General features: G+C 52.0%; 2 protein-coding genes across 12 annotated transcripts in view; one reads left to right on the forward strand and one right to left on the reverse strand.

Annotated features, from left to right (window-relative positions):
• PPL (periplakin) overlaps nucleotides 1-22,844 on the forward strand; it is a 66,899-nt gene extending 44,055 nt beyond the window's left edge. For 5 of the 6 annotated variants that reach the window (XM_067706735.1, XM_067706738.1, XM_067706736.1 and 2 more), the window contains 13 exons: nucleotides 328-450; nucleotides 545-691; nucleotides 1,326-1,477; nucleotides 2,778-2,875; nucleotides 3,043-3,200; nucleotides 4,131-4,309; nucleotides 4,390-4,528; nucleotides 5,281-5,474; nucleotides 6,770-6,920; nucleotides 7,674-7,757; nucleotides 8,465-8,581; nucleotides 9,081-9,173; nucleotides 9,934-22,844. In XM_067706735.1, coding sequence (XP_067562836.1) covers nucleotides 328-450; nucleotides 545-691; nucleotides 1,326-1,477; nucleotides 2,778-2,875; nucleotides 3,043-3,200; nucleotides 4,131-4,309; nucleotides 4,390-4,528; nucleotides 5,281-5,474; nucleotides 6,770-6,920; nucleotides 7,674-7,757; nucleotides 8,465-8,581; nucleotides 9,081-9,173; nucleotides 9,934-12,591 — 4,293 coding nt within the window. In that variant the 3' untranslated portion in view covers nucleotides 12,592-22,844. The remainder of the gene's footprint in view (nucleotides 1-327; nucleotides 451-544; nucleotides 692-1,325; nucleotides 1,478-2,777; nucleotides 2,876-3,042; nucleotides 3,201-4,130; nucleotides 4,310-4,389; nucleotides 4,529-5,280; nucleotides 5,475-6,769; nucleotides 6,921-7,673; nucleotides 7,758-8,464; nucleotides 8,582-9,080; nucleotides 9,174-9,933) is intronic. The other variant, XM_067706734.1, reaches the window with a different exon arrangement.
• Nucleotides 2,150-27,485, reverse strand: part of UBN1 (ubinuclein 1) — a 48,469-nt gene continuing 23,133 nt past the window's right edge. For 2 of the 6 annotated variants that reach the window (XM_067706741.1, XM_067706740.1), the window contains 6 exons: nucleotides 21,844-21,894; nucleotides 21,703-21,745; nucleotides 19,363-20,586; nucleotides 18,062-18,305; nucleotides 17,696-17,785; nucleotides 13,610-15,738 (listed from right to left, as the gene is read on the reverse strand). In XM_067706741.1, coding sequence (XP_067562842.1) covers nucleotides 15,689-15,738; nucleotides 17,696-17,785; nucleotides 18,062-18,305; nucleotides 19,363-20,586; nucleotides 21,703-21,745; nucleotides 21,844-21,894 — 1,702 coding nt within the window. In that variant the 3' untranslated portion in view covers nucleotides 13,610-15,688. Of the gene's footprint in view, nucleotides 8,559-9,041; nucleotides 9,165-9,474; nucleotides 9,573-9,859; nucleotides 10,093-13,609; nucleotides 15,739-17,478; nucleotides 17,786-18,061; nucleotides 18,306-19,362; nucleotides 20,587-21,702; nucleotides 21,746-21,843; nucleotides 21,895-27,485 lie in introns of those variants that run through there. The other 4 variants (XR_010934972.1, XR_010934973.1, XR_010934974.1 and 1 more) reach the window with 4 other exon arrangements.

The following is a 27,485-nucleotide window of genomic DNA, read 5'->3' on the forward strand; positions in this document are numbered from 1 at the left end:
TTAGAATAAGTCAGGGTGTCCCTAGCACAAAGAGAAGAGTGGAATAGAGAAGAACCCTAAGCTTACTGGTGTATACACATGAAAACAATATGTCATAGAGGTGGCATTGCATGGATTGGTGGGAAGGGACCTGGTTTCTCCCTGTGAAGCCCCCCAGGAAGCTGGGCTGGGGAGGGTTGTGGGTGTCCCCAGGTGGCAGAGCCCATGGATTCAGGGTGAGTGGGAGGCCCAGCCCTACCTGGGAATGGGCTTAAAGTCACAGCCAGGATTAGCCCCAGGTGTCCTAGCACTGTCCTGTCCGTGACAGGGCCCCCCGGTCTCCTCTAGTTCCACAAAGACGTGAAGGATGCCCAGGAGCTGCTGCGCAAGGTGGACTCAGACCTGAACCAGAAATACAGTCCCGACTTCAAAGACCAATACCAGATTGAGTTGATGCTGCGGGAGCTGGACGTGAGTGATGCCTGAGCAGGCCCCTCCCCAGCTCCTTGCCTGCTGACCAGGGAAGGCTGCGTGATCTCACCTGGGCACTCCCCCCCATGTTTAGGACCAGGAGAAGGCTCTGGACAAGTACGAGCACGAGGTGCGGGGCCTGCAGAAGCGAGGGCAGCAGGTGGTACCCCTCAGGTACCGCCGGGAGACACCATTCAAGCCCATCCCCGTGGAGGCGCTCTGTGACTTTGAGAGTGACCAGGTGAGCCCCTGCCTGGTGCTCCAGGTGCCCCAGGCAAGCTGGGCCCAGATCTGCCTCCTCTTATGTCACTGAAAGGCCTTAGGAGTGACATGGCTGGATGCAGGATCTCAAATATTTCAGGAGCCTGTGTTTATCTCCATCATGGGGTCCTCTCTGCCAATGCCCCTGCATCACCCCACCTGCTGCCCTGGCCTTTTCTGTCCTACCAGCTTAGTGGCCCCAGTCATTCCAGCAGAAGTCCCAGGGAAGGTTCTCATTGGCCTGCTCTGAGTCATGTGTCCAGCCTAAACCAATCACTGTGGCCAGGGATGCCATTCTCTCATTGGCCGGACCTGAGTCACATGTCCACCCCCAGAAGTCAGGGAATGGAGGGACGAGAACACATGGGCTGGGACTGCACAGGGGCTCCCCAAAGGGAAATCCAGGTGGGTGCTAGGCCGGCAGACCCAGCACATGTTCTCTTGGTGCTGGCCCCTCTCAACTCTCTATGATGGAACCTCTTGGGGAGGATCTGAGAAACAGGCTAAGACTCCCCAGGTCCCAGAGTTAGGGGTGGGGCTGAGATGGTGACTGGGCTCCTGGCCACCAGGGGGGCAGGTCTCTCCATGTGTTCTGACTGGCCTGTCCCCACCAGGGCCTAATCTCTCGGGGCTACAGCTACACCCTGCAGAGGAACAACGGGGAGAGCTGGGACCTCACGGACAGCGCAGGGAATGAGCTGACTGCCCCAGCTGTCTGCTTCATGATCCCTCCCACCGACCCCGAGGCCCTGGCTCTGGCCGACAGGTACAGGGGTAAAGGAAGGAGCCAGCGTGGACTGGCCGCACCCCCTGGGCCCCTCAGGCCACGTTCACAGCCCTGGGCACCCCAACTCAACCTCAGGATGCCACTAACATCCCCACACCTGCACCCCTTGGTGGCTCAAGTGGGACAGCAGCAGATCCTGTTGGCTGAGCTGACTTGTGTGTGAACCTCTGGCTCTGGGCACACATCAGGGAGTGGTTTTTCTGCAAGGGCCTCTGGGCCTTTGCACATACTGCTCCCTCTACCTGCACACCAACCCACCACCTGTTGGCTCAGCCCTCTTGGTTTGAAGACCCAGCCTGGGGGTCACCTCTTCTGTGAAGCCTTCCCTGATTGCCCCCTCATCCTCCACCCTGGCTCCAGGAAAAGGGCTGCCGCCTCTTTCTCAAGCACCTCCTCCCACTGCTCGTGCTGCTCTCATTAGGGTGCTTTGTGTCTGTGTCAGTCTCATTGGGCAGAGGCTCCTTGAGACTTACTATTTTCAGGGCCTTGTTCAGTACCTGGTACAAAGCAAGTACCCAAGAACTCTTTGTTGAATGAGTGATTCAAGGAATTCCTTAATTTATTCATTCAGCAAATATGTATTGAGCACCTACTGTGTACTGCTTCCTCAGGGGTAACATCTTGGTGGGGAAAACAAATGAGCAAACAAGATTATTTTATAAATTTATTTATTTGCTTTTATTTTTGGCTGTATTAGGTCTTTGTTGCTGTGCGCAGGCTTTCTCTAGTTGCGGCGAGTGGGGGCTACTCTTTGTTGTGGTGCGTGGGCTTCTTGTCGTCGTGGCTTCTCTTGTTGCAGAGCACGGGCTCTAGACCCGCGGGCTTCAGGAGTTGTGGCACATGGGCTTAATAGTTGTGGCTCGTGGGCTCTAGAGTGCAGGCTCAGTAGTTGTGGCGCACGGGCTTAGTTGCTCCGCAGCATGTGGGATCTTCCCGGGCAAAGGATCGAACCCGTGTCCCCTGCATTGGCAGGCAGATTCTTAACCACTGTGCCACCAGGGAAGCCCAAGATAATTTTAGATAGTAAGACTTGCTATTGAAGAAAAGAGAGACAAAGAAAGGAAGGAGGGAAAGAAGGGGTCCGTTGAACCCAAGAGCAAAGAAAGACCAGCGTTTCAGCAAATCCTTTCTACGTGTGTCGTGTTAACTTTTCAAAGCATTTTGATGAGCTTTCCGACTCCTCGAGGCTGTCTGTCCAGCCAGAGTCCAGGGTCCTGTGTCAGTGGGCAGTAGGGGCAGTGGGCTGCCCCAGGTCCCCAGCCCATTTTTGCTGTCACAGCCTGGGCAGCCAGTACCAGAGCCTGCGGCAGAAGGCAGCTGGGAGCAGAAGGGCACTCCAGCAGCGGCATGAGGTGCTGAAGGCAGAGAACTCTGGAGGTGGGTACCAGACGCTGCCTGAGGCTCTGGGGGGACAGGGAGGCAGGGCTGGGCCCAGGGTCTGTGCTGCAGATGGGACAGTGGAGGTGGGGAGGCTGGCCCTCCTACGCCCCCTCCCTGGGCCTCACGATCCCCACTGCCACCCGACTCTGATTTCCCTCCGGCAGATGTCTCTGACCTGCAGGGCCGGCAGCTGCTGGCCGGCTTGGACAAGGTGGCCAGCGACCTGGACCGGCAGGAGAAGGCCATCACAGGGATCCTGCGGCCGCCGCTGGAGCAGGGCCGGGCCGTGCAGGACAGTGCTGAGCGGGCCAAGGACCTCAAGGTACCCCAGGTTGGGGGCAGAGGCTGGCCCACTGGCTCCCCGGGGCCCCTGCTCAAGGTCTTATCCCCATGGGGTGTCTTGGCGCTCAAAAGGGACCACTTGCCACGTGTAACAGGAAGTCGTGAGTCGTGGGGAGGGGGGCTGCTCTAGGCCAAAGATTGAGGAGGTGCCTGAGGCCTGGTGCCCCCAAGACACACCCCTAGGAAAAAGGGCTCGTGGCAGAGCTGACAACAGCAGGACTGCAATCTGAGCAGATCAGCACTGAGCTGAGTGAGAGGCCGCGGTGCCCGGCAGCACACGGGCTCTGGGGCAACAGGGCCAGCTCACTCGCCTTGACCACAGACACCATTCAAGCCCAAACCTCAGTGTCTTCAGTAAAATGGGCTGATCCCCACTCAGGGGGCCTCGACAGGATGGGGTAAGATGAGCCGCATGAACACCATCTACTCCTCACCTCTTTTACACACACACACAGTTTCCCGGGTCCTCGGCGCCCTCCACGATGGGCGTCACCGTTCCCGGTTTACAGGAGAGGAACGGGGCTCAGAGAAGTGCCGTGGCCCGTGACGGGGCTCACACCAGGGCTGGTCTGGTTGGGGCCGAGCCAAGGCCAGAGGACGCCTGATACAGGGGTAGGGTTGGGGCTAGGCCCCACCATGTCCCCTCCTAAGCTGCTTGGAGTCGTACCCACCTCATTGGAGTTGTCCCCAAAGATGAGTAAAGCCGTGTGAAGTAGTGGGAACAGGAACCTATTAATATTCATCACTCGTGAGTCACCATCCACTGTGTCAGAATTCCCAGGGATGCTCATTACAAACACGGACTCCTAGGCCAGCGTCCCAGATCCCCAGTCACGCCCCCCGGGGAGGACATCCCTGTGTGGGGGTGGCTGCCGGCTGTGGTCAACGTGAGGGGCTCTGGTCCCCACAGAACATCACCAACGAGCTGCTGCGCATCGAGCCCGAGAAGGCGAGCAGCACGGCTGAGGGCGAGGCATTCATGCAGGCCCTCCCGGACAGTGGCAGTGCGGCCCTGCTGAGGACGCGGGTGGAGGACACCCAGCGCAGATACGAGCGCCTGGTGCAGCTGCTGGACGCGGCCCAGGAGAAGTGGGTGCAGGTGGGCAGTGGGGAGGCCGGGCGGGGTCAAGGTCCAGCACCGCCCCCCAACTCCTGACTCATGTCCTCAGGGTTGACATCGCCAATCGCCTGGAGAAGAGCCTGCAGCAGGGCCGGGAGGTGCTGGCCTCATACGAAAACCAGCTGGCCCAGGAGGACACAGTGCCCAAGAGTGGCCATGCCCTGGACAGCAAGAGGCAGGAGCTGGCGGTGAGTCTGGGGACCCTGGGCTTCAGGAGCCTTTCTCTGAGTTGGGCATGGGCTCCAGGCGCCCCTGCCACCCCACCTGTGGACAGTCGAGGGGCCCGAGGCCCAGGGCAGCAACTCTCTCCAGGTTTGGAGTCCCAGCTGCACACGGGGTTTCTGTGGCCTGTGGAAATCAGGTGCTGGTATCTTAAAATCGAATGTCCACATAATCCCCCCAGATTCCCAGTGTCTCTGGACAAGCAGATCTGGTCACCTGGACCCACATGCCTGCACGGCGCATCAGCTGAGCACAGGAGCCTCTGCCCCAGCCCAGCATCTGCCCTCTTCACCATTGCCGCTGGGCCCGCTCTAAGCATTGGGGTCTGTGAGCCCGTGGGAGGCCCCTTATTCACAAACCACCTCACAAAACCCTTGCCCTTGTGGTGAGGGCCTCACCTCAGAGCCCAGGAAACAGGCTCAGAGACCAGAGCCTTCACGAAGGCCACTCCAGTCCTGGGCACGGGGTCACAGGCACGTGCCATGTGCCGCAGGGTTTTAGAAGCTAGTTTTCCCAGAGTATTGGTCATTGTAACAAAATGGAAACTGCAGAAATGACCACGGGTTTGAGGAGAAACTCAAGAGGCAAACCACCGGTCCCCGCCCAGGTCCAGGCCTGCCACCCGCTAAAAGCAGGCAGCCCCAAGAGCTCTGGGTAGCACCATCCCGGGCCCTAGAGCTCTGGCCACAGCACCTGCCATCTGCCTCTGCCCCGGCAGGCCATGGCCTCCGAGCTGCAGGCCCGGCAGGCCCTCCTCAGCGAGGTGGAGCAGAATCTGCAGGCCGCCAAGCAGTGCTCTGGCTCGCTGGCCAGCCGCTTCCAGGAGCACTGCCCGGACCTGGAGCGCCAGGAGGCTGAGGTGCACAAGCTGCGCCAGCGCTTTGACAACCTCTGCCAGCAGGTGGAGCTCAGGTGAGGGGACCGCGGGGGCCCTTGGCTTAGTCTGCCTTAAGGCACCAAAGTGGGATTTCTGCAGACAGCAGTGAAGGCTGTTTGATTTCTAAATAATTTCCTCTTTCTGAAAACAGTATATATACAAGATAAAATACACAAAGGGATTATAATGACCAAACCCTTCCCCCAAGATCAGCACTGCTACCAGTTTCTTGTGTGTCCTTCCAAAAACATTCTGTATGAGCTGGGGTAGGTAATTAATGTACGAATGACAACACACCACATACAGTGTGTCTTGCTATTTTCCCTGTCGTATATTTTCCCAGCCTGATGAGTCAGTAAGTGTTACCCCCTCTTCTGTTTTCTGGAAGAGTTTGTATAGACTGGGTATTAATTCCTTAAATGCTTGGAAGAATTCACCACTGAAGCCATCTGGGCCTGCAGTTTGTTTTTTTGTGTGTAAGAGGGTTTTTTAACTACAAATTCAACCTCTTTAATAGATATTGGACCATTTGGGTCATCTAATGCTTGAGCAACTTCAGAAGTTTGTGTCTTTCAAGGACACATTGTCCATCTCAAGTTGTTGAGTTTATTGGCATAAAATTGTTCATAATATTCTCTTATCCTTGACTATCTGCAGGATCTGAGGGAATGTCCTCTCTCTCATTCTTGATGTTGTATTTTCTTCTGTTGTATCTGTTTATTCTTCTTGTCCCCCTAATCATTATGTTTGAGGTTTATCACGTTATTGATGGTTTCAATGAACCAGCTTTGGTTGCAGTGATCTTTCTCCTGTTTTCCTGTTTCCTGTTTCACTGACACCTGCTCATTATTATTTCCTACTGCTGCTTACATTAAGTCCAATTTGCTCTTCTTTTTCTTTCTTAAGGTAGAAGCTTAGATTGTTGATTTGAAAGCTTTCTTTTTTTTCTTATCTAAGCATTTAAAACTACATACTTCCCACTAAGCACTGCTTTTGTTGTGTCCCACAAATTTTGATGTTTTTATTTTCAGTGAGTTCAAAAGATTTCCTCACCTCCCTTGTGATTTCCCCTTGGATCCATGAGTTATTTAGGTCCTAGAATTCACAGTGGGCATCTCTGTGAGTCCACACAGGCGGGCCTTCCTGCGCTTTACAGAGGCCTCACAGTATTCCAACACAATATTCCATAATTTATCTAACTACTCCCTTCCTGGTGAACGTTTAGGTTATTTCCAGTTAAATTACTTTTGATGACCTCTTTAAAAAGGGACGGCAGGCAGCTCTCAGTGAGACCTGAGAGCTCAAAGGCCTGACGGGCTTTGCCCCACAGGGTCCAGAGCCTGCAGAGCACCCGGGCTGCTCACGACGCCTTCTATAGTGGCCGCGACCGCCTACTGCAGTTCCTGTCCCACATCCCCAGCTACGAGCCCCAGGAGACAGACGGCCTCGGCCAGATGGAGACCAAACTGAACAACCAGAAGGTGAGAAGGCCACTTCCGCGTTCACAGGAGGATGGTCACAAGGCGGGTCTGAGGTTAGCAAGCCCCTTCATGGACGGGGGCCTGGCAGCGGTCCTGGCCAGGCGGGCTCCCAGCACCCGAGTCTCTGACAACAAGGACGGGGTCTCCCTCACCTCTCCGTCCTCAGTGCCCAGCACAGGGCCTGGCCCAGAGTGGACACTCCGTGCAAGCCAGCTAAATAAGCAAATAGCTACAGGGACACAGGGGAGCCCTCGGGGAAAAACCCATTTCCAAAGCCCAGAGTGCTGGCTCCCCAGAAGGCAGCAGGGCCTTGGGGTGAAGGACAAGGAACAGGAAGCCCAACAGCCTGGTCTCAAATCCTGCTCCCATCCCCATTAGCCATGTGCCCACGGGCCAGTCACTGCACAGCACTGTGCCTGGGTTTCCCCGTTCATAAACAGGAGGTGAGGACGGTGCCTACCTCACAGGATGTTGGGAGATTCAGTGAGATAATCTAAGAAAGATACTAGAACAGTGCCTGACATTTCAATGCACTCAGTAAACACAACTTTCCTGCCAAAGATGATTATCTTCTTGGCCCTTCTTCACAGGGCCTTAGAATTGCCTTTTGTAACAAACAAATGTAAACAGGGAAGCCATTCCTTATACTTTGTGCTATGGAAGAATTCCAGACTCCAAGGAATCCAGCTACTCTATCTAGGTTTTGGATTTTTTTTTTAATTTTTGGTTTTCAAAGTCTCTGTTGTTTTACAGAACCTGCTAGATGAGATAGCAAGAAGGGAAGAGGAAGTACAGAAAGTCTACGCCCACTCCCAGCAGTACCAGCAAGCTGTCAAGGTGAGACGTGACACCCTGCCCAGAGTGTAAAGCAGCAGGGCCTCTTCCCACCAGCTGGTCTGGCGGGGTGTCCTCAGGCACTGCTGGCGGCCACGCAAACCGGCACAGGCCTTTGGGAAACAAGATGGTACTGGGCATCGAATACCAGAAAAGGATTTTCTACTGTAAAGCAGTAACTGGGGGAATTTATCCTAAAGGAAATAATATGAAATAATAATAATGTGGGATTAACAAAATCATTGTACAACAGAATTATTTACAATAGCAAAACAGACAAACTAGAAATAACCTAAATGTCCAACAGCAGAGGAACAGCTAGTAAATTATCACCTGACCACACAATGGATGTTAAAGTCATCAAACTGATCCACAGGAGAATTAGGAGGAGGCAACATGAGAAAAGCCATAACTCTAATGGTACAGAGTTCAATGAAGAAAGCAGAATGCCGTAGTCTCTAGGCCAGGGAAGGCCTGGAAGGAGCATGCTCTGGGGACGGAGGGGGATTGTGGGCCTACTTTTTCTCGTCGCACATGTTATTCAGGGACGTAGGTACGTACCACTGATGGATCTATGGTTATCAAAATCTCCTGGCAGGCAGAACAGGGTATGGCTGAGCAGAAGACCATTGCAGTCAGCTGGAAGGGGCACAAGAACATTTTGGTCTCACCTGCTCTTGTCTGCCCTCTGCCACGTCTGTCTCACGCAGGACTACGAGTTGGAAGCAGAGAAACTCAGGTCCCTCCTTGACTTGGAGAATGGAAGAAGCAGCCACATGAGCAAGAGGGCCAGGCTCCAGTCCCCTGCCACCAAAGTGAGGGAAGAGGTGAGCTCTGCAGGCCAGGCCTTCTCGGGGTTCCCTCGCTCCAGAGAGCACGGCATGCAGGCCTCAGAGACGCACACACAATAGGGAAACTGGCCCAAGAGCCCTCCTGGGTGCCAACAGGTTCAGTAAGAGGAGATAACTTATTCTGGGGTGGTGACATGGATATGCCTAGAAAGACAGCCTGCTGGGTTTATCTGAGCCAGAGCCACGGACTCCCCCTGCTCCCCCTAAGTAAGTACACACACACAGAGGGCTGATGTTATCAGCTCCTTCCATACACGAACACGTTAAGGCTCAGAGACAGACCTGCTCAAGGTCACTTGCTGGGGGTTTAGGCTTCTGACTCAAAATCCAGTTTTCTCTCCTATAGATGAGACTGTAGTAGAACTCCAGGTAGGAAGGGGCAAGAAGGTTCCCTCTCTCCCCAAATGCCAGACTTTGCAAACACCATCCAGCTTACCTTCGCTTAGCCTGTTGACTCCTATCTGCTCTCCTGTAGGAAACGGCTCTTGCTGCCAAGTTCACGGAAGTTAATGCCATCAACAGACAGAGGCTGCAGAATCTGGAGTTTGCTCTGAATCTCCTGAGACAGGTAATGGATCTCAGTAAGGCATTCTACTCAAAACTTTCCCGAGAGCTGCGAGATAAGACTCATTGTGCCTCAGAGAAACAGTCTGTGAACCAGTGGGCATGTCCCCCTGCGAACAGGGTTGGGTGGCGCCAGTGCAGACGCCAGCCCACGCCTGTGCCCCTGTGGACGTGAGTCCAACCTACATGTCCCATCCCTCAAACATTTGCTGAGTACCCAGAAAAAGGTAACTTATTTTTAAAAGCCCAAAACGTTAACGACAACATTGTAATAGTTAAGAAAGTGGAAGCAACTCAGTATTCACCAGCAATGGGTGTGCGACTGAGCCAGGGTCTGTCCACACAATGGAAAATGACGAAGCTGTCACACGACGAGGTAGCACTCTCTGTGCCGCTGCAGATTCTCTCATAAGTGCAACAAGCAGGGAACAGAACAGGCAACACCGTTAGTGTGGAAAAAATAAATATGTGTCACATGCAAAAATATACGTGTCTCAAAGGTGACAGTATCCTGTACGAACAGGACCAGCGGTGACAGACAGCCTCTGCTTCACACTCTTCTGTGGTTTTAAAATATTTTCCCAGATGCATTTAAACTAGTTGTTTTACCATTTTCAAAAGGAGGCCTAGGACTCTAGTGAACCCGGCACTGAGGGGGTCCCCTAGGGACCACAGGACAAGCAGTCTGACCTCTGGTGGGTGGCCAGGTGGGGTCGGGCCATGCAAAGTCCGGCATTAACCCTGCGCTATCTTCTCCTTCCCAGCAGGCTGAGGCAGGCATGAGCCATGAGGCCCTGCCCAGGGGCAAGCCGGGCTCCGAAGTAGAGGAGACGTGGAAGATTCAGAGGGAGCTGGACGAGGAGGCGGAGCGGAGGCAGCAGCTGGAGAATGAGGTCAGGAGCGCCCAGGAGGAGATCCGGACCCTGCAGAACCAGAGCCCACAGGAAGCAGTGGTGAGGAAGGTGCTCAAGAAGGTGCCAGACCCCACGCTGGAGGAGAGCTTCCGGCAGACGCAGCAGACCCTGGTGGAGGAGCAGTGCAAGAACCAGCTGCTGCAGAAGGAGCTGGAGGCGCTGCAGCTGCGGCTGTGCGCCCTGGAGCAGGAGGCCAGGGATGGCGGGCAGGAGTACATGGTCAAGGAGGTTCTGCGCATCGAGCCGGACCAAACCCAGGCCAACGAGGTCCTGAGACTGCGGGAGGAGCTGGAGGAGCTGCGGCGGCAGAAGGGCACCCGGGAGGCAGAGGTGCTCCTCCTGCAGCAGCGCATCGCAGCCCTGGCCCAGGAGAAGAACCAGGTGCGGGAGAAGGTCACCGAGAAGGATGTGGTGAAACTGCAGAATGACCCCCAGCTGGAGGCAGAGTTCCGGAAGCTGCAGGAGGACCAGCAACGGGAGCATCAGCTCAGGGAGAAGCAGGAGGAGGAGCTGAGCTTCCTCCAGGACAAGCTGAAGAGGCTGGAGAAGGAGCGGGCCATGGCTGAGAGCAAGATCATCATCAAGGAGGTGCTCAAGGTGGAAAAGGATGTGGCAACCGAGAGGGAGGTGGGTGACCTCAAACGCCAGTATGAGGACGAGGCCGCCAAGGCTCGTGCCAACAAGAGGGAGAAAACGGGGCTGCTCCGAAAGATCTGGGCCTTGGAGGAGGAAAATGCCAAAGTGGTCGTGCAGGAAAAAGTGCGGGAGATCGTCCGGCCAGACCCCAAGGCAGAGAGTGAGGTGGCCAACCTCCGCCTGGAGCTGGTCGAGCAGGAGTGCAAGTACCGGGGGGCCGAGGAGCAGCTGAAGAGCTACCAGAGCGAGCTGGAGGTGCTCCGGAGGCGGGGCCCCCAGGTGGAGGTCAAGGAAGTGACGAAGGAGATCATCAAGTACAAGACTGACCCCGAGATGGAGAAAGAGCTTCAGAGGCTCAGGGAGGAGATCATCGACAAGACCAGACTCATCGAAAGGTGTGACCTGGAGATCTACCAGCTGAAGCAGGAGATCCAGTCCCTGAAAGAGGCCAAACCCCAGGTGCAGACCAAGGAGGTGGTCCAGGAGCTCCTGCAGTTCCAGGAAGACCCCCAGACCAAAGAGGAAGTGGAGTCTCTGAGGGCCCAGCTGTCACAGGAGCAGAAGAAGCAAGTGGATCTGGAAATAGAGAGGGCGTCCCAGGAGGAAAAAATCAAACAGAAGGAGGAGGAGCTTTCCCAGGTGAAGGAGAAGATGGTCCAGCAGGAGGTCGTCAGGTACGAGGAGGAGCCGGGCCTGCAGGCTGAGGTGAACGCCTTCACCGAGAGCATCGACGCGGAGCTGCAGCAGATCGATGGCCTCCGCGGGGAGCTGCAGCAGCTACAGCGCAGGCGAGCGGAGCTGGAGTGCCAGCTGGAGGAGCTGGAGCGCGAGCGGCAGACACGCAGGGAGGCCGAGCTGGAGGTACAGCACCTGAAGCAGCGGCTGGCCCAGCTGGAGGAGGGGGAGGCCCGGGAAAAGGTGACCCTCAAGCAGAAGGTGGTGCTGCAGCAGGACCCCCAGCAGGCCCGGGAGCACACCCTGCTCGCGCTGCAGCTGGAGGAAGAGCGGCACCGGCGGCAGGTCCTGGAGCATGAGCTCAAGACCCTGAAGAAAAAGCTGGAGCACCTAGAGAAGATGGAGGTCAAGGAGAAGGTGGTCCTCTCCAAGAGCATCCAGGTGGAGAGAGGTGACACCGAGCAGGAGATTCAGAGGCTAAAGAGCAGCCTGGAGGCGGAGAGCCAGAGCAAGAGGGAGCTGGACACGGAGGTGAGCCAGCTGGAGGCCAAGCTGTCGGAGCTGGAGTTCTGTAACTCCAAGTCATCCAAGGAGCTGGATTTCTTGAGGGAAGAGAACCACAAACTGCAGCTGGAGCGGCAGAGCCTGCAGCTCGAGGCCCGCAGGCTCCAGTCCGAAATCGAGATGGCGGTGGCGGAGACGCAGGGCCTAAGGAGCATGCCGGTGGCGGCAGACCCTGGGGCGCAGCTCGACTGCCGCCTCCGGTCCCTGGAGCAGGAGCTGGATGACCTCAGGCAGCTCTCTAGAGACAAAGACCTGGAGATCGACAAGCTGCAGCGACGCCTGGGCTCTGTGGCCATCAAGCGGGAACAAAGGGAGAACCACCTGCGGCGCTCCATCGTGGTCATCGACCCCGACTCGGGCCGCGAGCTGTCCCCAGAGGAAGCCCACCGGGCTGGCCTCATCGACTGGAACATGTTTGTGAAACTCAGGAGCCAGGAGTGCGACTGGGAGGAAATCTCCGTCAAGGGTCCCAACGGGGAGTCCTCTGTGATCCATGACAGGAAGTCTGGCAAGAAGTTCTCCATCGAAGAGGCCCTACAGAACGGAAGACTGACCCCTGCCCAGTACGACCGCTACATCAACAAGGATATGTCCATCCAGGAGCTGGCCGTCCTAGTGTCCGGGGAGAAGTAAGCACGGCCCCACCTTCACCTTCCTGGAAGCAGATGCTGGCTCTCTCCTGCCCAGTACTCTCCTTGGTATCTTTTCTCCCTGGCCCCGTGTAGCTCCTAATCCGTGCAGAACCCCGTGTGTCCCCCCAGCTGCTCAGAGCACAGCTCAACCACAAGCGGGACAGGCACCTGCTGAACCGTCATCCAACCAGGTGAGTGACCTGCTTCATCTCCCGATGATTCAAACCCGCAGTGCCCTTCGTCTTTCTCCTTTTCCCACACAGTCCCATAAACAGACTCCTTCCAGGTGTGATACCTGGAAGCAACTGAAAACTGCGAAAGCACACGACGACCAACAACTGGGGTGGACAAGCCCACTCCATGCAGCACTGACCTCCACACCCCAGCACGGGAAACTCTAGGGCAGAAAGGCCTCCCTGCTTCAGCAAAGCAACAGCTCCCCAGGCCTGCAACCTGCATTCACACCCCTCGGGATTCTGGCTCAGCCGACTCTTCATCAGAGGCCTTCTGGGGAGACGGATCTGGGCTCTATGCCAGAAAAGGCGCAAAGAAACCAGAACAGCATCTGACCCTGGTGCTCGAATGAAGCTTAACTGTCAAGCCATACTGTCCCAAGAAAACGCACCATCGGGGAATGTTTCACATTTTGAAATTAAAGTACTTTCCTAGTGAACTGTGTTGCTGTTAGCCTTAGATTCGGTGTCTAGTCCTGCTTATTATCTCACTGCCATTAGTAAACTCCACAGTTGATTTTCTACCAAACAAATTTCGGGTCCTCTGTATCTCACGTATTATGTAAGAAAATGGGAAGTAATAGGGAACTCTATTTATAGTGCAAAAATAAACAACTGGTGGCTTGATTCTAATATCATGGTGTGTTTCTTCCTCTTTTGCATGTGAGGCTTAGTCGCCAACACCCTCTTGGCTTTTAGCCAAAATGAATGTTCCCTACATACCAGCTCCTATGGGAGAAAGAATTACTTGCAAATATGGTAAAAGGAAATAAATGAGAAATGATGTTTTGGAAACCTTGAAACAATTTATTGGGTGGTTTTATACAAGATTAACAATTTCCACACCACCCCCAACACCAACATAGTCGCTGCATGAAAGCCACAGCCCTTTCACACCCAAGAAACGCCGGCAAGAAAAGCCCTGCAGCGCCGTGGCCCACGAGCCCGCTCCGCCAACAGACCTGCCTTGCCGTGGCTCTTTAAGTCATTCACTCTTTCGTTACCACAAATAAAGCATCAACAAGGAAAAGAAACCTCATAAACTCCCCATCAAAGAAACGTTTCCCTGAGGCAAGAGGCATCACTAGATTCCTAAGAATGAGGGTATCCTGCTCCAGCCGCACACTCAGTGGTGCTCGGGGAGGAGGGAGCACTGCAGGGAAGGGAACCAGGGTGTTCTCCTGCTGCTCAGCGTTCACGGACGGCCTCTGCGCGGCTCTGAGCTCAGCAATACAAATCTCTTCTTTGGCTCTTTTGCTACTACCTAAGACTATTCTGTAAACTGGAAACCCAAGTTGCAAAAAATAGATATAATAAAGGGATAAGGAATCCACTTAGCCCAATGTGAAACACGTGTTGGTTTTTATGTAAAAAAGAGCACAGGCCTGGCCGACTAGCTGGCAGAGGTCTTGCTCCCCCTGGAAACCAAGCAAACTCTGTGTGAATCGTGAGTTACCAAGCATTGTAACCTGGGAGTCAGGAACCAAGAGAGCTGCCCGTGTCTCCACACAGGCGTACATTCTGAGGAGGCTGTTTACTCTCAACGTATCAGAAATCACTTAGCTAGAGCAGTCAGTTCAGACTTCACAGGACAGGCAAGTGCCGTAAAAATCTTTGTGAAGCAGCCACTGGGTGAGTGGGAACAGTGGGATGACTTGAGCTCCGGGTAACTGTCCCAATCTGTCTCTGACGTGCTCTCCAAGCTCGTCAGCATGTCACCCTGAAGTCAATGCATAGCCCTGCTGCCTGGAAAGCCAGGACCTCCAGGCCTGCTTCTACATGGCAGATGCTTCACAGAGGCCTGTTCCTGCAGCTCTGCCTGAGAATAGTTTTTAAATAAACTGGAATGTCTACCTGCGACTTAGAACCCCTCATATCCTTGGCCCTCGAAGAGATGAAGAAGGGCTCTGGGGCTCTGCAGTCCACCTGTATGAACTCTGGAAAAACAAAGTGGGGGCCCTGGCTGAACTGGGACCTGGGATTTGTGGGCCCAGATGACCTTCAAGTCAGGACGGCACAGATTATGATGTGCAACCATAAAAAACTCAAACTATGTCTTAAATACAGACATATCTTTAAAAAAGGTCTTCATCTGAGATCCACTCAGAGGGCTGAATGGATGTGTGTCTAATTCTGCTCCACCATAAAGGCACTGGAATTATGTTTTCCTAGGAACAACATGACTTGCGAAGAATAGTCCCATTCTATCCAATGCATTTAATGGTAAGGATGAAAACTGAGCCAAAAATAAGTGTCTTTAAAAATCCTACCACAATTGTTGAATCTACAAAGGTCTTTTCTCTAAAAGAGCTTCATTGTCATGTTCAGTGGAGAGACGGGCCCCCACGATGAGCACACATTGGGTGTATTTTTCAAAGAACAAGGTACATCTCCCAGCTGTGATGTTACCTGGGTTTGTCCTGTTGAGCACACAGCCTGAGGATGGACGGACACCGTGACCATCCAGGGAGCCCACTGTGGCCAGAAGGAGCCCCGACCAGTAGGGTGCCATGAGGTACTCTGACCAAATGTGAGGGGGTCGGGCAGATGTGAAGCACAGGTGCGCCGCGCCACCTGCTCTGCCCCGCCACCAGAGCTCTGAACACGACCCGGCGCGCTCCCCAGCCTAGCGCTGCCCCTCCGACGATTGTCTGCAACAGAGCGAGAGGCCTGGAGCACCAGGCTGGTCAGGGCCTCCAGAGAAGCACGGGGCTGCTCGCCTAACTGAAGGCACATCACACATGCCAAGAGACGCTCCACTTAGCACTCACGCCTTCTCCAGAAGAAAATCAATGGCAGAAAGAGCATAGTTATTATCCGACTTCCGAGACCTACTCGTTCAGCTTCCAGCCTTTCCCTTGAAAGTCACAATTTCCGTGGCACACTGGGCCCTTTCCCATGAAGCTGAGAAGCATCTGAAAAAGAGTAAGCAAAAACAGAGCGTAAGATTTTCAGGATCTCTGATTCCCTTAAGGCAGCAGTAACCAAACCTCAAGGGGATCACTTCTTAAATAGCAAAAGCCCCTGAACACTGAATGTTCTAAGGCTCAAAGGAGCCGGACACGCTGGCAGGTTATCTGAGTGTGCTGCTCCTTGCAGTGGTGCAGAGTGCTGCGCACTGGGAGGGCAGCTGCTGGCTGAGCACCGTGTTCACAGAACCGCGGCTCTGCTGTGCAACACGGGCCACTCCAGTTCTCAGCCACAGCTGTCATCCCCAGGCAGAGCCGGACTCCATAGTGAGGAATGAAAAGCACAGTGAGCATCCACACCATCAAAGACACTCAGGTCCTAAAAGGACAAGCTCAAAGGCACTAGCATTCTGAGTCCACGTGGGAAAGAAAGCAAAGCAGATACAAGTCACAGCTGGAACAAGCAGACAGCTTTTCACTGACAATCACTCAGTGTAATCCTACAACGCAAAGAATGTCTAAAAGAGAGATATTCAAATAGCCTGTTTTAGCATAGATGCTTTTCAGATAGCATTTCAACACCCAGCGGAAAAACAGGTAGGAAATGGTACAAGAAAACGCTTTTCCCTTTTTTGCTGAAAATACCACAGATCAATGGTCACGTTTTCAATGGCTCTTCAATTATTTTCTGTTTGAAAGAGTGTTCCGGAAAGCAGAGAAAGTGCAATCTTTCAGCAGCCACAAGCTCTCGCCTGGACGGCTCTGTGACCACCAGCTTGCGGAATGAGTCCCTGCATCTGACTGCTTCTCCAGAGGAAAACGGAGTAACTGCTGATACAGGCTTAGCACCCCCGTTTCTTTCTCTGAGAAAGCAACATTTCCATCTTGGGGATTTACAGTCCATTCTTGCACCCAGCTGGCCTCTGGCAGTCACTATGAACGTGTCAGCCTCAGGACACAGGGCCAGGGACCCACGGCACATCTGGAGGCGGACACGGGACCAAAGCTCTCAGCACAGCAGGTCCCAGGCACATCCAGCTGGGCAGCTCCCCGCCTTACATCTACCCAGGACCCGTCCACCAGGGCTACCCAGGCTCGGCTTCCTCAAGAATGGCTCTCCCTTGAGCAATGTAGCCCCCAGGTCGTTTCTGGAACAGGTCTAGAGCAGTAAGAAGAGCAGCAGGCCAAAACAGAGATCCCGTGAGGGTTCCCAGCAGTACTGCATTACGTGTGCCTAAGGGCCAAGGTCCCAGGACAGGGCAAGGCAGACCACTCACTGTGCAGGTGCTGGCTCAGGGCCATCTTCTCACAGCTATGAACCTAGGGCCGTAGGCCAGTCCCTTTCTGAAAGGCACTGCTCTATGGAGAGGAGACCCAGGGAATGCTGCCTCAGTCACGTCGTGATCCCAAATCTCTGCGTTGACACCTGGACTGAAGAGAAAGCTGCTCCTCTCCTGGACACATGCTGACATCAGGGAAAAGGGTCCCTCCCGAAGCCTTGCCACTGTCACCTGCTGCTGCTACTTGGACTTTCCCTTTTACTTAAACTAAATTTAGAGTCTTCTGTTAGCTGGTACCCCCTAGAAGGGGTAGCAGTGTGAACCTAAAGGCCGGTAGTGCCCCAACTAGCCCTTGGGAAATCAGCACCATTACCCCTCTAGTTTTTGTTAATTAAAGAGAAAATGCTGAGCTATGGGTGGGGAACTCCTCAGCCATGATGCCTGTGGCCATCATGACTTCCTCTGTGATCACAGAGGGCAAGGCTGACCCGGGAGATGTCACAGCGGTAGACAGAGCCTGTGTCCCTCAGTCTGAGTACCCACAGAGCCGAGCCTCAGAGGACAAACCCACACAACATGACAACGAGAGGCAGACACTTACGTCCTTGGCAGCAGACAAGGCCTCTGATGGGGGAGGGGAATGGCCCACAGTGCGTGTGGCCCTCTGACCACCTGGAAATTACCTGGCAGACTCTGTGGGATGTGGGTAGACACGGCAGCGTGTGGGAGAGGTGCTCCGCGGGGCGGGCTGGAGTGCAAGCCAGCCAGGAGACCTGAGAGGAAACAGGAAGGGAGAGAAGAACAAAGCACACACATTGAAGACAGGAGTGGAAAGCAGCCTCGGTGCTCCAGAGCCCCAGGCGACCTACTGCACTGGTTCTGGATGGAAACCCCAAGGGGGTGGCTCAGCAGGGTCCCCGGGAAGGCTGCCCACGATTACACACCAGACAAACACAGGAACCCAGCACATAACAACAGAACCTGTGGGTCACACAGAGGCACTGGGGCACCTTCTTTACCTCCAGTGTGGGGAGGAAGGAGACACTTACTGTGGCCGAGGCCGTGGTGGAACGTCCCAGGGGCAGGGCCTGTGACGATGGCATCCTTGGAGACCCCTGCTTTAGCGGAGGAGTCAGCGCTAAAGGAGATTACGTGGAGGGGGAGCTGGGAGATAATTCCCAAGGGGTTCGAGTTCAAGGCCCCAGGCAGCTTTGGGCTGCCTGCCTTGTAGGATGAAGACAGTAGATTTAAGGGTGAGGAGCTGGTCAGCAGCACAGCCCCACTCGTTCCTTTCTGGGGAGGAAGCACACAAAGGGATCAGCACTCCAGCCCCATACAGAGCTCACTCACAAACCAAACCTGTTAGCATACCTGGGGGGACACATGCACGTAAGCCACCCCTTGTGAAGGAACACCCTCCACTGCGGCCCCAAAGGGAGGAGGAAGACAGTCTCTGTGAACTGGCATGGAAGGGCTCCCAGAACAGAGTTCATTTTAAAATGCAGGTGTTAAATATGCCTTCCTTGTGCAAGAAAGAAAAGGAAGGATACCCACAAATATAAGTATATAGGAATATGTGTACGTGTATACTTATATCCATAAAACATACACACACACACATTTGTAAGTATTAATCTTTGTTTTTAGAAAGAAACAGGAAAAACCTGGAAACTAAGGAACAGTTACAGGGGGTGTGTAGGAGGAGGGCACAGGTCAGCGAAACTTTGCTCAACACACCTTTCTATAGTTTTGTCCTTTGCAACCACATGGTTGTCTTATATATTGGAAAAATGGAGAAAAAAATAAGCTCGCTCTCATTTTTCCAACCTGCATCCAAACTTCTTGTAATCACCTACAGGCAAACCTCATAAACCACTGGACTCTGTCAAATCGCCTTTGTCTGACCTACAGAGTCTTTCCCAACCCAATCAAAGGATCATTCTTAGAAGGTACTGATCTTCCTAGGGCATGAATATCTCCACATAACTAATGATCTGAGAGACAGTATGCATTTCATTTACTTGTTTGGAGAGATGGACAGGCAGGAGGCTATGAAAGGAAAGTTTTCTAGCTCATTCTATGCCATCCAGATCCATAGCCTCCCTGCAAACATGGTGCTGACAAAGTCCTTTCCCTCCATTCGTCCTCCCAAGGAGAAGTTTCAGGCTCTGCCTGGGAGTCCTGCCACCAGAAAAGTAGAAACCTGGAAACAGAAAGCCCAGTCCTCCTTCCAATTTCCGGGCTCTGTTCCTACCTGACCTTCAGTGTCAGATCTCACTCTCTGACCACAGCAAGGCCAGCAGCCCTGCCCACAAGGCCCACGAGGGGAGGGCTGCTTCAAGGTACTCACTGGCAAGGAGGTAGACGATGTCACGCTGCTCACCGCACTGGGCTTCAGGGAGGAGGTGAGTAACTTGGCCACTCCCTGGGTCCCCCCACTAGAATCTCCATTTGGACCACCTGGAGGGGCCACCAGGGTCAACTTCTGGGAAATAGGTGGTTTTTTCACTGCAGAGCCTGGGATGGGTCGGCTGGCGGACTGTCCTGTGGAAGGAGGCTGCACAGCAGGGAGCAAGTTCCCAGAAGCAGAGCTCTGGACTGGTGCTCCTCCAGAGGAAGAGCTGCCAGAAGAAACCCCGTGCTTGGAGATAGAGCCGGCAAAGGGACTGTTCTTGTAAGACGGCCCTGAAGAGCTGGCTGAGTGCTGTTTTGCTGGATGGCTCAGGGCAGTGGAGGACGAGGCTGGGGTCTTATGAGAGCTGCTGCTGGAGGCTGGTGTGCCTCCTGAAGACACTGGCGTGGAAGGATGGAAGCTCTGGCTTTTGGTAGCTGTCTTGACGAGCTGGAGGAGGGAACGGTGACACTGAGGGGAGGCAGGCTTTGGGCCCTGAAGCTTACTGACAAACGGAGCTGGGGGGGTGAAGCTCTTCTGCTGTTGAGTGCCTGCATGAAAGACTTTGACCTGGGGGCTGGGCACAGGAGCCCCTGCCTGGGGTGCGTGAGACGTCCGTGGCAAACTATGGTGCTTTGCTTTGGACTGCTGCACTTCTGGCAGGCCCTTGCTGAGGGTAGCCTGACAGGACAGTTCTTTGTAGCCAGAACTCTCCGGTTTTTTCTCCTGAGAGGACTGCCCCAGTGCCAGAGCCTGTTCAGCCAGAAAATTGAGGGGTGACTGCAGAGAGCTAGAGGGTGGTGGGGCAGAAGAAGGGTTGGGCTTCGGAAAGTTCCTTTTTTCTTCTGTACATAAAACACCTGCGACTTTCTCTGCAGGCACTTTTGAGGGTGCAGGCAGTGTGAACTCAGAGCTCCCGCTGGCTCTGCTATTCAGTGCAGCCAGTTCCTTGGACACAGCCTCCAATGAGGAGGCCGAATTACGGATCAAGTCTCCATCCAACGAGTCCTCCACGTTGATAGGAGCAGGATTAGCAAGGCTGCCAGATGCCTGGGATGAGAGCTCCCTGTTTGCAGCCCCAATGCTCAGGCCTCCTCCCAGGTGTTCTGAAGGCAAAGCAAGGGGGCTGCCAATCTGGCCTGATGGGACGGAAACCTTTTTATCAGGCTTAGTCGATGATTCCTAAAGGAAAGCAGAAAGGCCGATGTTTACAAATGTCCAAAGATGACAACACTGGCCCTGCTGACAGGACATACGCATGAGAATACAAGACAAAGCAGCGGGCTTTCCTGTGTGATCACAAAGCCAGGGAAGAAAGGAGCAGGTGCCAGGCATGCGTGAACTTGGAAATGCCGCAACCCCGCCACCCTCTGCCCACGCCTGGGGCTGGGGCTGGGCTGACCCAGGCATGCACACACACCTCCACAGGGAAACTCTTCGCTCTGTTTCTGAAAAACTACAAGACTCGAGCAAAGAGATGTTCTCCCTATTGGCCCTCACACTACCTCAATGCTCCTAGCCACAATCAGAGAATGACATGGGGCAGGGGAACTGCCTTAGTTTTCTTTCCCTCCTTGGTTTCCCTGGCACCTGTCTCCTCCGTGGGCTCAGGAACGGCGTCTGTCCTGTCACTCCCGCCTCCCAAGCACTTGGTGCAGTGTGTCTTAAGGATGTTGGAGGAGCTCAACAGACTCTTAGGAATAACTGATCTGCATGCTTGTTCCCTCGGACTGTTCAGGTATGGTGAAGTGCACTACAAAGCCTCAGGAACTGGCAAGAATTTTGGTGAAATGGCAATTTTTACTACATTGAGATCTCTGCCACATCAAAGTCATCTCACAGTCTCTAGTTTCCAACCGTCACACTCCCCTCCGCGTCTGCTAGTCAACTGGACAAAGCCTCCCGCCCTGCCTGGTGCAGATCCAGGCTCACCTGCTCTTCACTAGGATGGTGCTCTTCCATAAGAGGTTAGGAAAATTCACAATGTGACACTTTCACATTTGCAAGAGCTCATCACTCCTCAGAGGGCTGTCAGGAGGACCTCACATGACCCTGCAACGACCCCAGGAACTGACCAGGTGGGTGCTGTTTCCTAGAACTGGGGCTGAAGGGCACTAGTGGCCCGACTCAGGTCTCTGCCCTGTCGACCCCAGGCCACTCCTGTGGGCCAGGCTGCCTCTTGGTACAACCTAATCCCAAAGAGCTATCTACAAGACCAGCAAAGTTCAATGAGCTGCCAGGAGCATGGCTGCAGAGAGATGAGAAAAGATGACATGTGACCTGGGCAGGCTGACTCACCTTCATCTTCATTTTGGAAGAGGCCATTACTTTCTTCTTGGCCCTGTTCAAAGGAATGAACACAGGAAAGGTTCAGAGGAGATCCACGAAGGAGATAAAAATGCCAGTAGTCCTGACAAGTGAAAACACTGAGACACTCACAGGATTGACGTCAGGTGCCCGTGGCCTCGTCTGCTCTCCTTAAACAGAGTCCTGGAACAAACAGAGAACACTGGGAAGTCTGCACAAGCCCCCTGAAAGCAGACTCTGCTTCCAGAGCCTCGTCACCTCCCTGGTACTCAGTGGCTGTCACTCATTAAATGTCAGTGGGCTGGTGAAAGGGCCTTAGTAGCTGCACTGGCCACCTGAAAGCCAAGGAGCTAGAATTCACCAAAACAAGCTATGGGTCTGCCCCCAAACCTCTCACAGTGATTTTTCCCTAAAGTCACGAGCACTTTCCTTACTGCCTATTCTCATCTCTCTCCAAAAGTAAAAATGTGAAGTGACCCATGGCATTATCTTTTCCCAGAGAAAGAACAAAAATTTCTTTATGCCCTCCCCTATGTACCTTCAGGAGTCCAATCTGTAAGTGACAAGAGCAATTCTATTTAAAGGGACACTGAGACAAGAAAAGGCCTGCCCAACCAAGAACACTCACTAGCTCCAAGGGGAGGGTCCTGGGAACACGGCTGATTAGGAAGCACCAGGAATGGTCTGCCCACCTGGACAATATTACACTGGCAGAATCCATCTGACAGAACTATTCGGTAACTCTAGAGGCTGTTCAAAGCTTACAACTTCCAGGGGAAGACTTAGATGAGTAAACTGTGGTTAATTTCAGGTCTCAACATAGTAGCAGCTGCCCATCCCCCACCCAGCGGCCTGTGCAGGTATTCCTGGAGCAGCTTGCACACAGCTTGTGGAAACAAGCGTGGGCAAAAAGGACCCTGGTCTCCAGAGATGAGGGATCTGTGCTCTGATGGCTGATCACTGCTTCTGATCACAGAGGTGGGAGGTGCACACAGCTGTTGTTGCACCTCAGGCTGAAGTAACTGCCAGGGGATTTAAAGGGCTGGCACCACCTTTTAACCTCCTTCTTTTTCTGATTTTCCCCTTTCTGGTGTCAGACATTAAAAAAAAAAAAAAAAAAAAAAAAAAAAAAACTACCTACATGGGAAAAATTAGAAAGTGACTGCGTGTACCAGCAAAAAGCTCAGAAATGACCTAAGAGTAACACATTAAGTTCACACATCAGGCTGATCCTCAACACAGCGACAGCCTACAACAACAACCACCACCAATAAGCAAAAACAGTATATAAAAAAAAGCAATCCCTATGTAAGTGGGAGAATCTGATTTCCAGAGTTACCACAATATTAGATTCAAATGTCTGGTGTTCAACAAAAACTCACAAGGCATACAAACAAACAGGAAATATGGCCTGTTCAAAGGAGAAAAAACAAATCAACAGAAATTGTCCCTGAAAAAGACCAAATGGCAGCACGGAGCAACTAAGCCCGTGTGCTACAACTGCTGAGCCTGCGCTCTAGAGCCCGTGAGCCACACTACAGAGCCTGCGTGCTGCAACTACTGAAGCCCACGCACTTAGAGCCCATGCTCTGCAATGAGAGAAGCGCCAGCAACGAGAAGCCCACACACCACAATGAAGAGTAGCCCCCACTCGCCACAACTATAGAAAGCCCTTGCACAGCAACGAAGACCCAATGCAGCCAAAAATAAATAAATAAAATTAATTTTTTAAAAAAAGACCAAATGGCAGATACACTAGACAAAAACAACTGTATTAAAGATGCTCAAAGAACTAAAGAAAGATGTGGAGAAAGTCAAGAAAATAACATGTGAACAAAATGGAAATATCCATAAAGAGACAGGAAACCTGAAAAGAAACCAAAAAGAAATTCTGGAGCTGAAAAGTATAGTAACTGAAGTGAAAAATTCAGTAGAGGGTACTTCCCTGGTGGTCCAGTGGTAAAGAATCCACCTTCCAATGCAGGGGATGCAGGTTTGATCCCTGATTGGGGAACTAAGATCCCACATGCCACAGGGCAACTAAGGCCACGTGCCACAACTAATGAGCATGCAAGCCGCAACTAGAGAGCCCGCATGCCACAACTACAGAGCCCACGTGCTCTGGAGCCTGTGCGCCACAAATAGAGAGCCTGTGTGCTGCAACTACTGAGCCTGCTCGTCACAACTAGAGAGAAGCCCATGGTGCATCAAAGATCTTGTGTACCTCAAAGAACATCCCACGTGCTGCAACTAAGACCCAATGCAGCCAAAAATAAAATAAATAAAACAAATAAATATTAAAAAAAAAAATTCAGGGCTTCCCTGGTGGCGCAGTGGTTAAGAATCCGCCTACCAATGCAAGGGACACAGGTTCGAGCCCTGGTCCGGGAAGATCCCACATGCCACAGAGCAACTAAGCCCATGCACCACAACTACTGAGCCTGCACTCTAGAGCCTGTGAGCCACAACTACTGAGCCCACACGCCTAGAGCCTGTGCTCCGCAACAAGAGGAACCACTGCAGTGAGAAGCCTGCACACCGCAACAAAAGAGTAGCCCCCGCTCACCACAACTAGAGAAAGCCCACACACAGCAACGAAGACCCAACGCAGCCAAAAATAAATAAATTAATTAATTAACAAAAAAAATTCAGTAGAGGGATTCAAAGGCAGTTTTGAGCAGGCAGAAAAAAGAAACAGTGAACGTGAAACAGGACAATGAAGATTATCGAGTTTGAGAAACAGAAAGAAAAGACTGAAGAGAAGTGAACAGAGTCAAGGGAACTGTGGGACAGCATCAAGCAGACAAGCACACACCAGCACAGCATGGACATCCCAGAAGGAAGACAGAGAAAGGGGCACAGAGAATAGTGAAGAAATAATGGCTGAAAACTTTCCAAATGTGAAAACAAACAATGTAAGTGTAAATACATGAATATAAACATCCAAGAAGCTTAAAAAACTCCAAGTAAGATGAACTCAAAAAGACCCACACCAAAACACATGATAATCAAACTTTCAAAAGCCAGAGGCAAAGAGAGAATATTGAAAGCACCCAGATATTATTGAATCATCACACACAGGGATCCTCAACAAGATTATCAGCAGATTTCTCATCAGAAACTCTGAAGACCAGAAGACAGTGGGCTGATATATTCAAAGTACTAAAAGAAAAATACTGTCAACCAAGAATCCTATATCTGACAAAACTGACCTTCAAGAGTGGGGGAGATAAAATCAACTATACTTCAATTAAAAAAAAAGTGGGGGACAAATTAAGACATTCCCAGATAGATAAAAGCTGAAGGAGTTCATGATCAAAAACTTACCCTGTAGGGCTTCCCTGGTGGCACAGTGGTTAAGAATCTGCCTGCCAATGCAGGGGACAGGGGTTTAAGCCTTGGTCCGGGAAGATCCCACATGCCATGGAGCAACTATGCCCATGCGCCACAACTACTGAGCCTGTGCTCTAGAGCCCGCAAGCCACAACTACTGAGCCCGCGTGCCACATCTATTGAAGCCCGCGTGCCTAGAGCCCATGCTCCGCAACAAGAGAAGCGACCACAATCAGGAGCCCGCACACCGCAAGGAAGAGTAGCCCCCACTCACCACAACTAGAGAAAGCCTGCGTGCAGCAACAAAGACCAACACAGCCAAAAGTAAAAATAAATAAAATAAATAAATTTATAAAAAAAAAAAAAACTTACCCTGTAAGAAATGCTCAAAGGTCCTAAAGGTGAAATGAAAGGACACCAGACAGCACCTCAAAGCTACATGCACAAATAAAGATCTCAAAAAGGTGAATACATGACCATTAGAAAAGCTAGTGTTATAACAACAATAGTTTGTAACCACACTTTTTGTTTTCTACATCATTTAAGAGAATAATACATTTCAAGAAAAAAAATTCATTTAAGGGACTTCCCTGGTGGTACAGTGGTTAAGAATCTACCTTCCAATGGAGGGGACACAGGTTCGATCCCTAGTGGGGGAACTAAGATCCCACATGCCACAGGGCAACTAAGCCAGCATGCTGCAACTACTGAGCCCGTGCGCCTCAACTAGACAGCCCGCGTGCCACAAACTACAAAGCCCACGTGCTCTGGAGCCTGCGTGCCACAACTAGAGAGAAGCCCACACGCCACAACTAGAGAAATGCCCTCGTGCTGCAACAAACAGCCCGCGTGCCACGAGGATCCAGTGTGCTGCAACTAAGACCCGATGCAGCCAATAAATAAAATATTTTTTAAAAAAAATTAGTTTAAAAGCTATTATTACTGTAACTTTGGTTTGTAACTCCACATCTTGTCTTCTACAAAACTTAGGAGGCATTTAAAAAACTATTAGTTTATATTTTGGGGCACACAATGTATAAAAATGTACTTTTGTGACAGCAGCAGAGCTGTTAAGGGGGCAGAGTTTTTTGTTATGTTGATCAACTTACAGAAGTAAGTCCCTTCTTACCAGTGATTACTTTAAATGTAAATGATTCAACACTCCAATCAAAAGACAGGGACTGGCAGAAAAGATAAAACGCATGATCTAACTATATGCTATCTACAAGAGCCAAAGACCTGGGACTTCCCTGGTGGCGCAGTGGTTAAAAATCCACCTGCCAATGCAGGGAACATGGGTTCGATCCCTAGTCCGGGAAGATTCCACATGCCATGGAGTGACTAAGCCTGTGTGCCACAACTACTGAGCCTGCACTCTAGAGCCTGCGAGCCACAACTACTGAGCCTGCGCGCCCTAGAGCCCACACGCCACAACTACTGAAGCCCACACAATCTAGGGCCCGTGTGCCGCAACTAATAAGCCTGCAAGCCGCAACCACTAAGCCCACATGCTGCAACTACTGAAGCCCACGCACCTCACAAGAGAAGCCACTGCAGTGAGAAACCTGCACACTGCAACCAAGAGTAGCCCCTGCTCACCACAACTAGAGAAAGCCTATGTGCAGCAACAAAGACCCAACGCAGCCCCAAAAAAAAAAAAAAAAAGAGCCAAAGACCTGAGATCCAAAGACAAGAACAGATTAAAAGTAAAAGGATGGAAAAAGATACTCCATGCAAGTAATAACCAAGAGAGCAGAGGTGGCTATCTTAATATCAGACAAAGTAGACTTTAAATCAAGAAAGGTTACAAAAGATAAAGAAAAATATTATATATTAATAAAAAGTTCAATACAGCAAGAAGATATAACAATTATAAACATTCATGCACCTGACAGACCATTAAAATACAATATATGAAGCAAAAACTGACGGAACTGAAGGGAGAAATAAACAGTTCTACAATAAAAGCTGGACAGATACAGATACAGAACATTCTACCCAACAACAGATACAGAACATTCTACCCAACAACAACAGCACACACATTCTCAAGTGCACATGGGACATTTCCCAGCATAAACCATATGTGAGGCCACAAATGAACTCTCAGTAGATTTTAAAAGATAGCTATCCACAGGGAAATCAGCTTGGTGCTTTGTGACCACCTAGAGGGGTGGGACAGGGAGGGTGGGAGGGAGACACAAGAGGGAGAGGACGTGGGGATATGTGTATACATATAGCTGATTCCCTTTGTTATGCAGCAGACACTAACACAACATTGTAAAGCAATTATACTCCAATAAAGATGCTAAAAAAATAAACAAATAAAAGACAGCTATCATAAAAAGTATCTTCTCTGTACACAATGGGATGAAGTTAGAAATCAATAACAAAAGGAAAACTGGAAAACTAACAAAATTGTGAGAAAAAAACAAGTGGCA

Source organism: Pseudorca crassidens, chromosome 15, assembly GCF_039906515.1.
Source record: "Pseudorca crassidens isolate mPseCra1 chromosome 15, mPseCra1.hap1, whole genome shotgun sequence".
Taxonomy (NCBI): Eukaryota; Metazoa; Chordata; class Mammalia; order Artiodactyla; family Delphinidae; genus Pseudorca; species Pseudorca crassidens.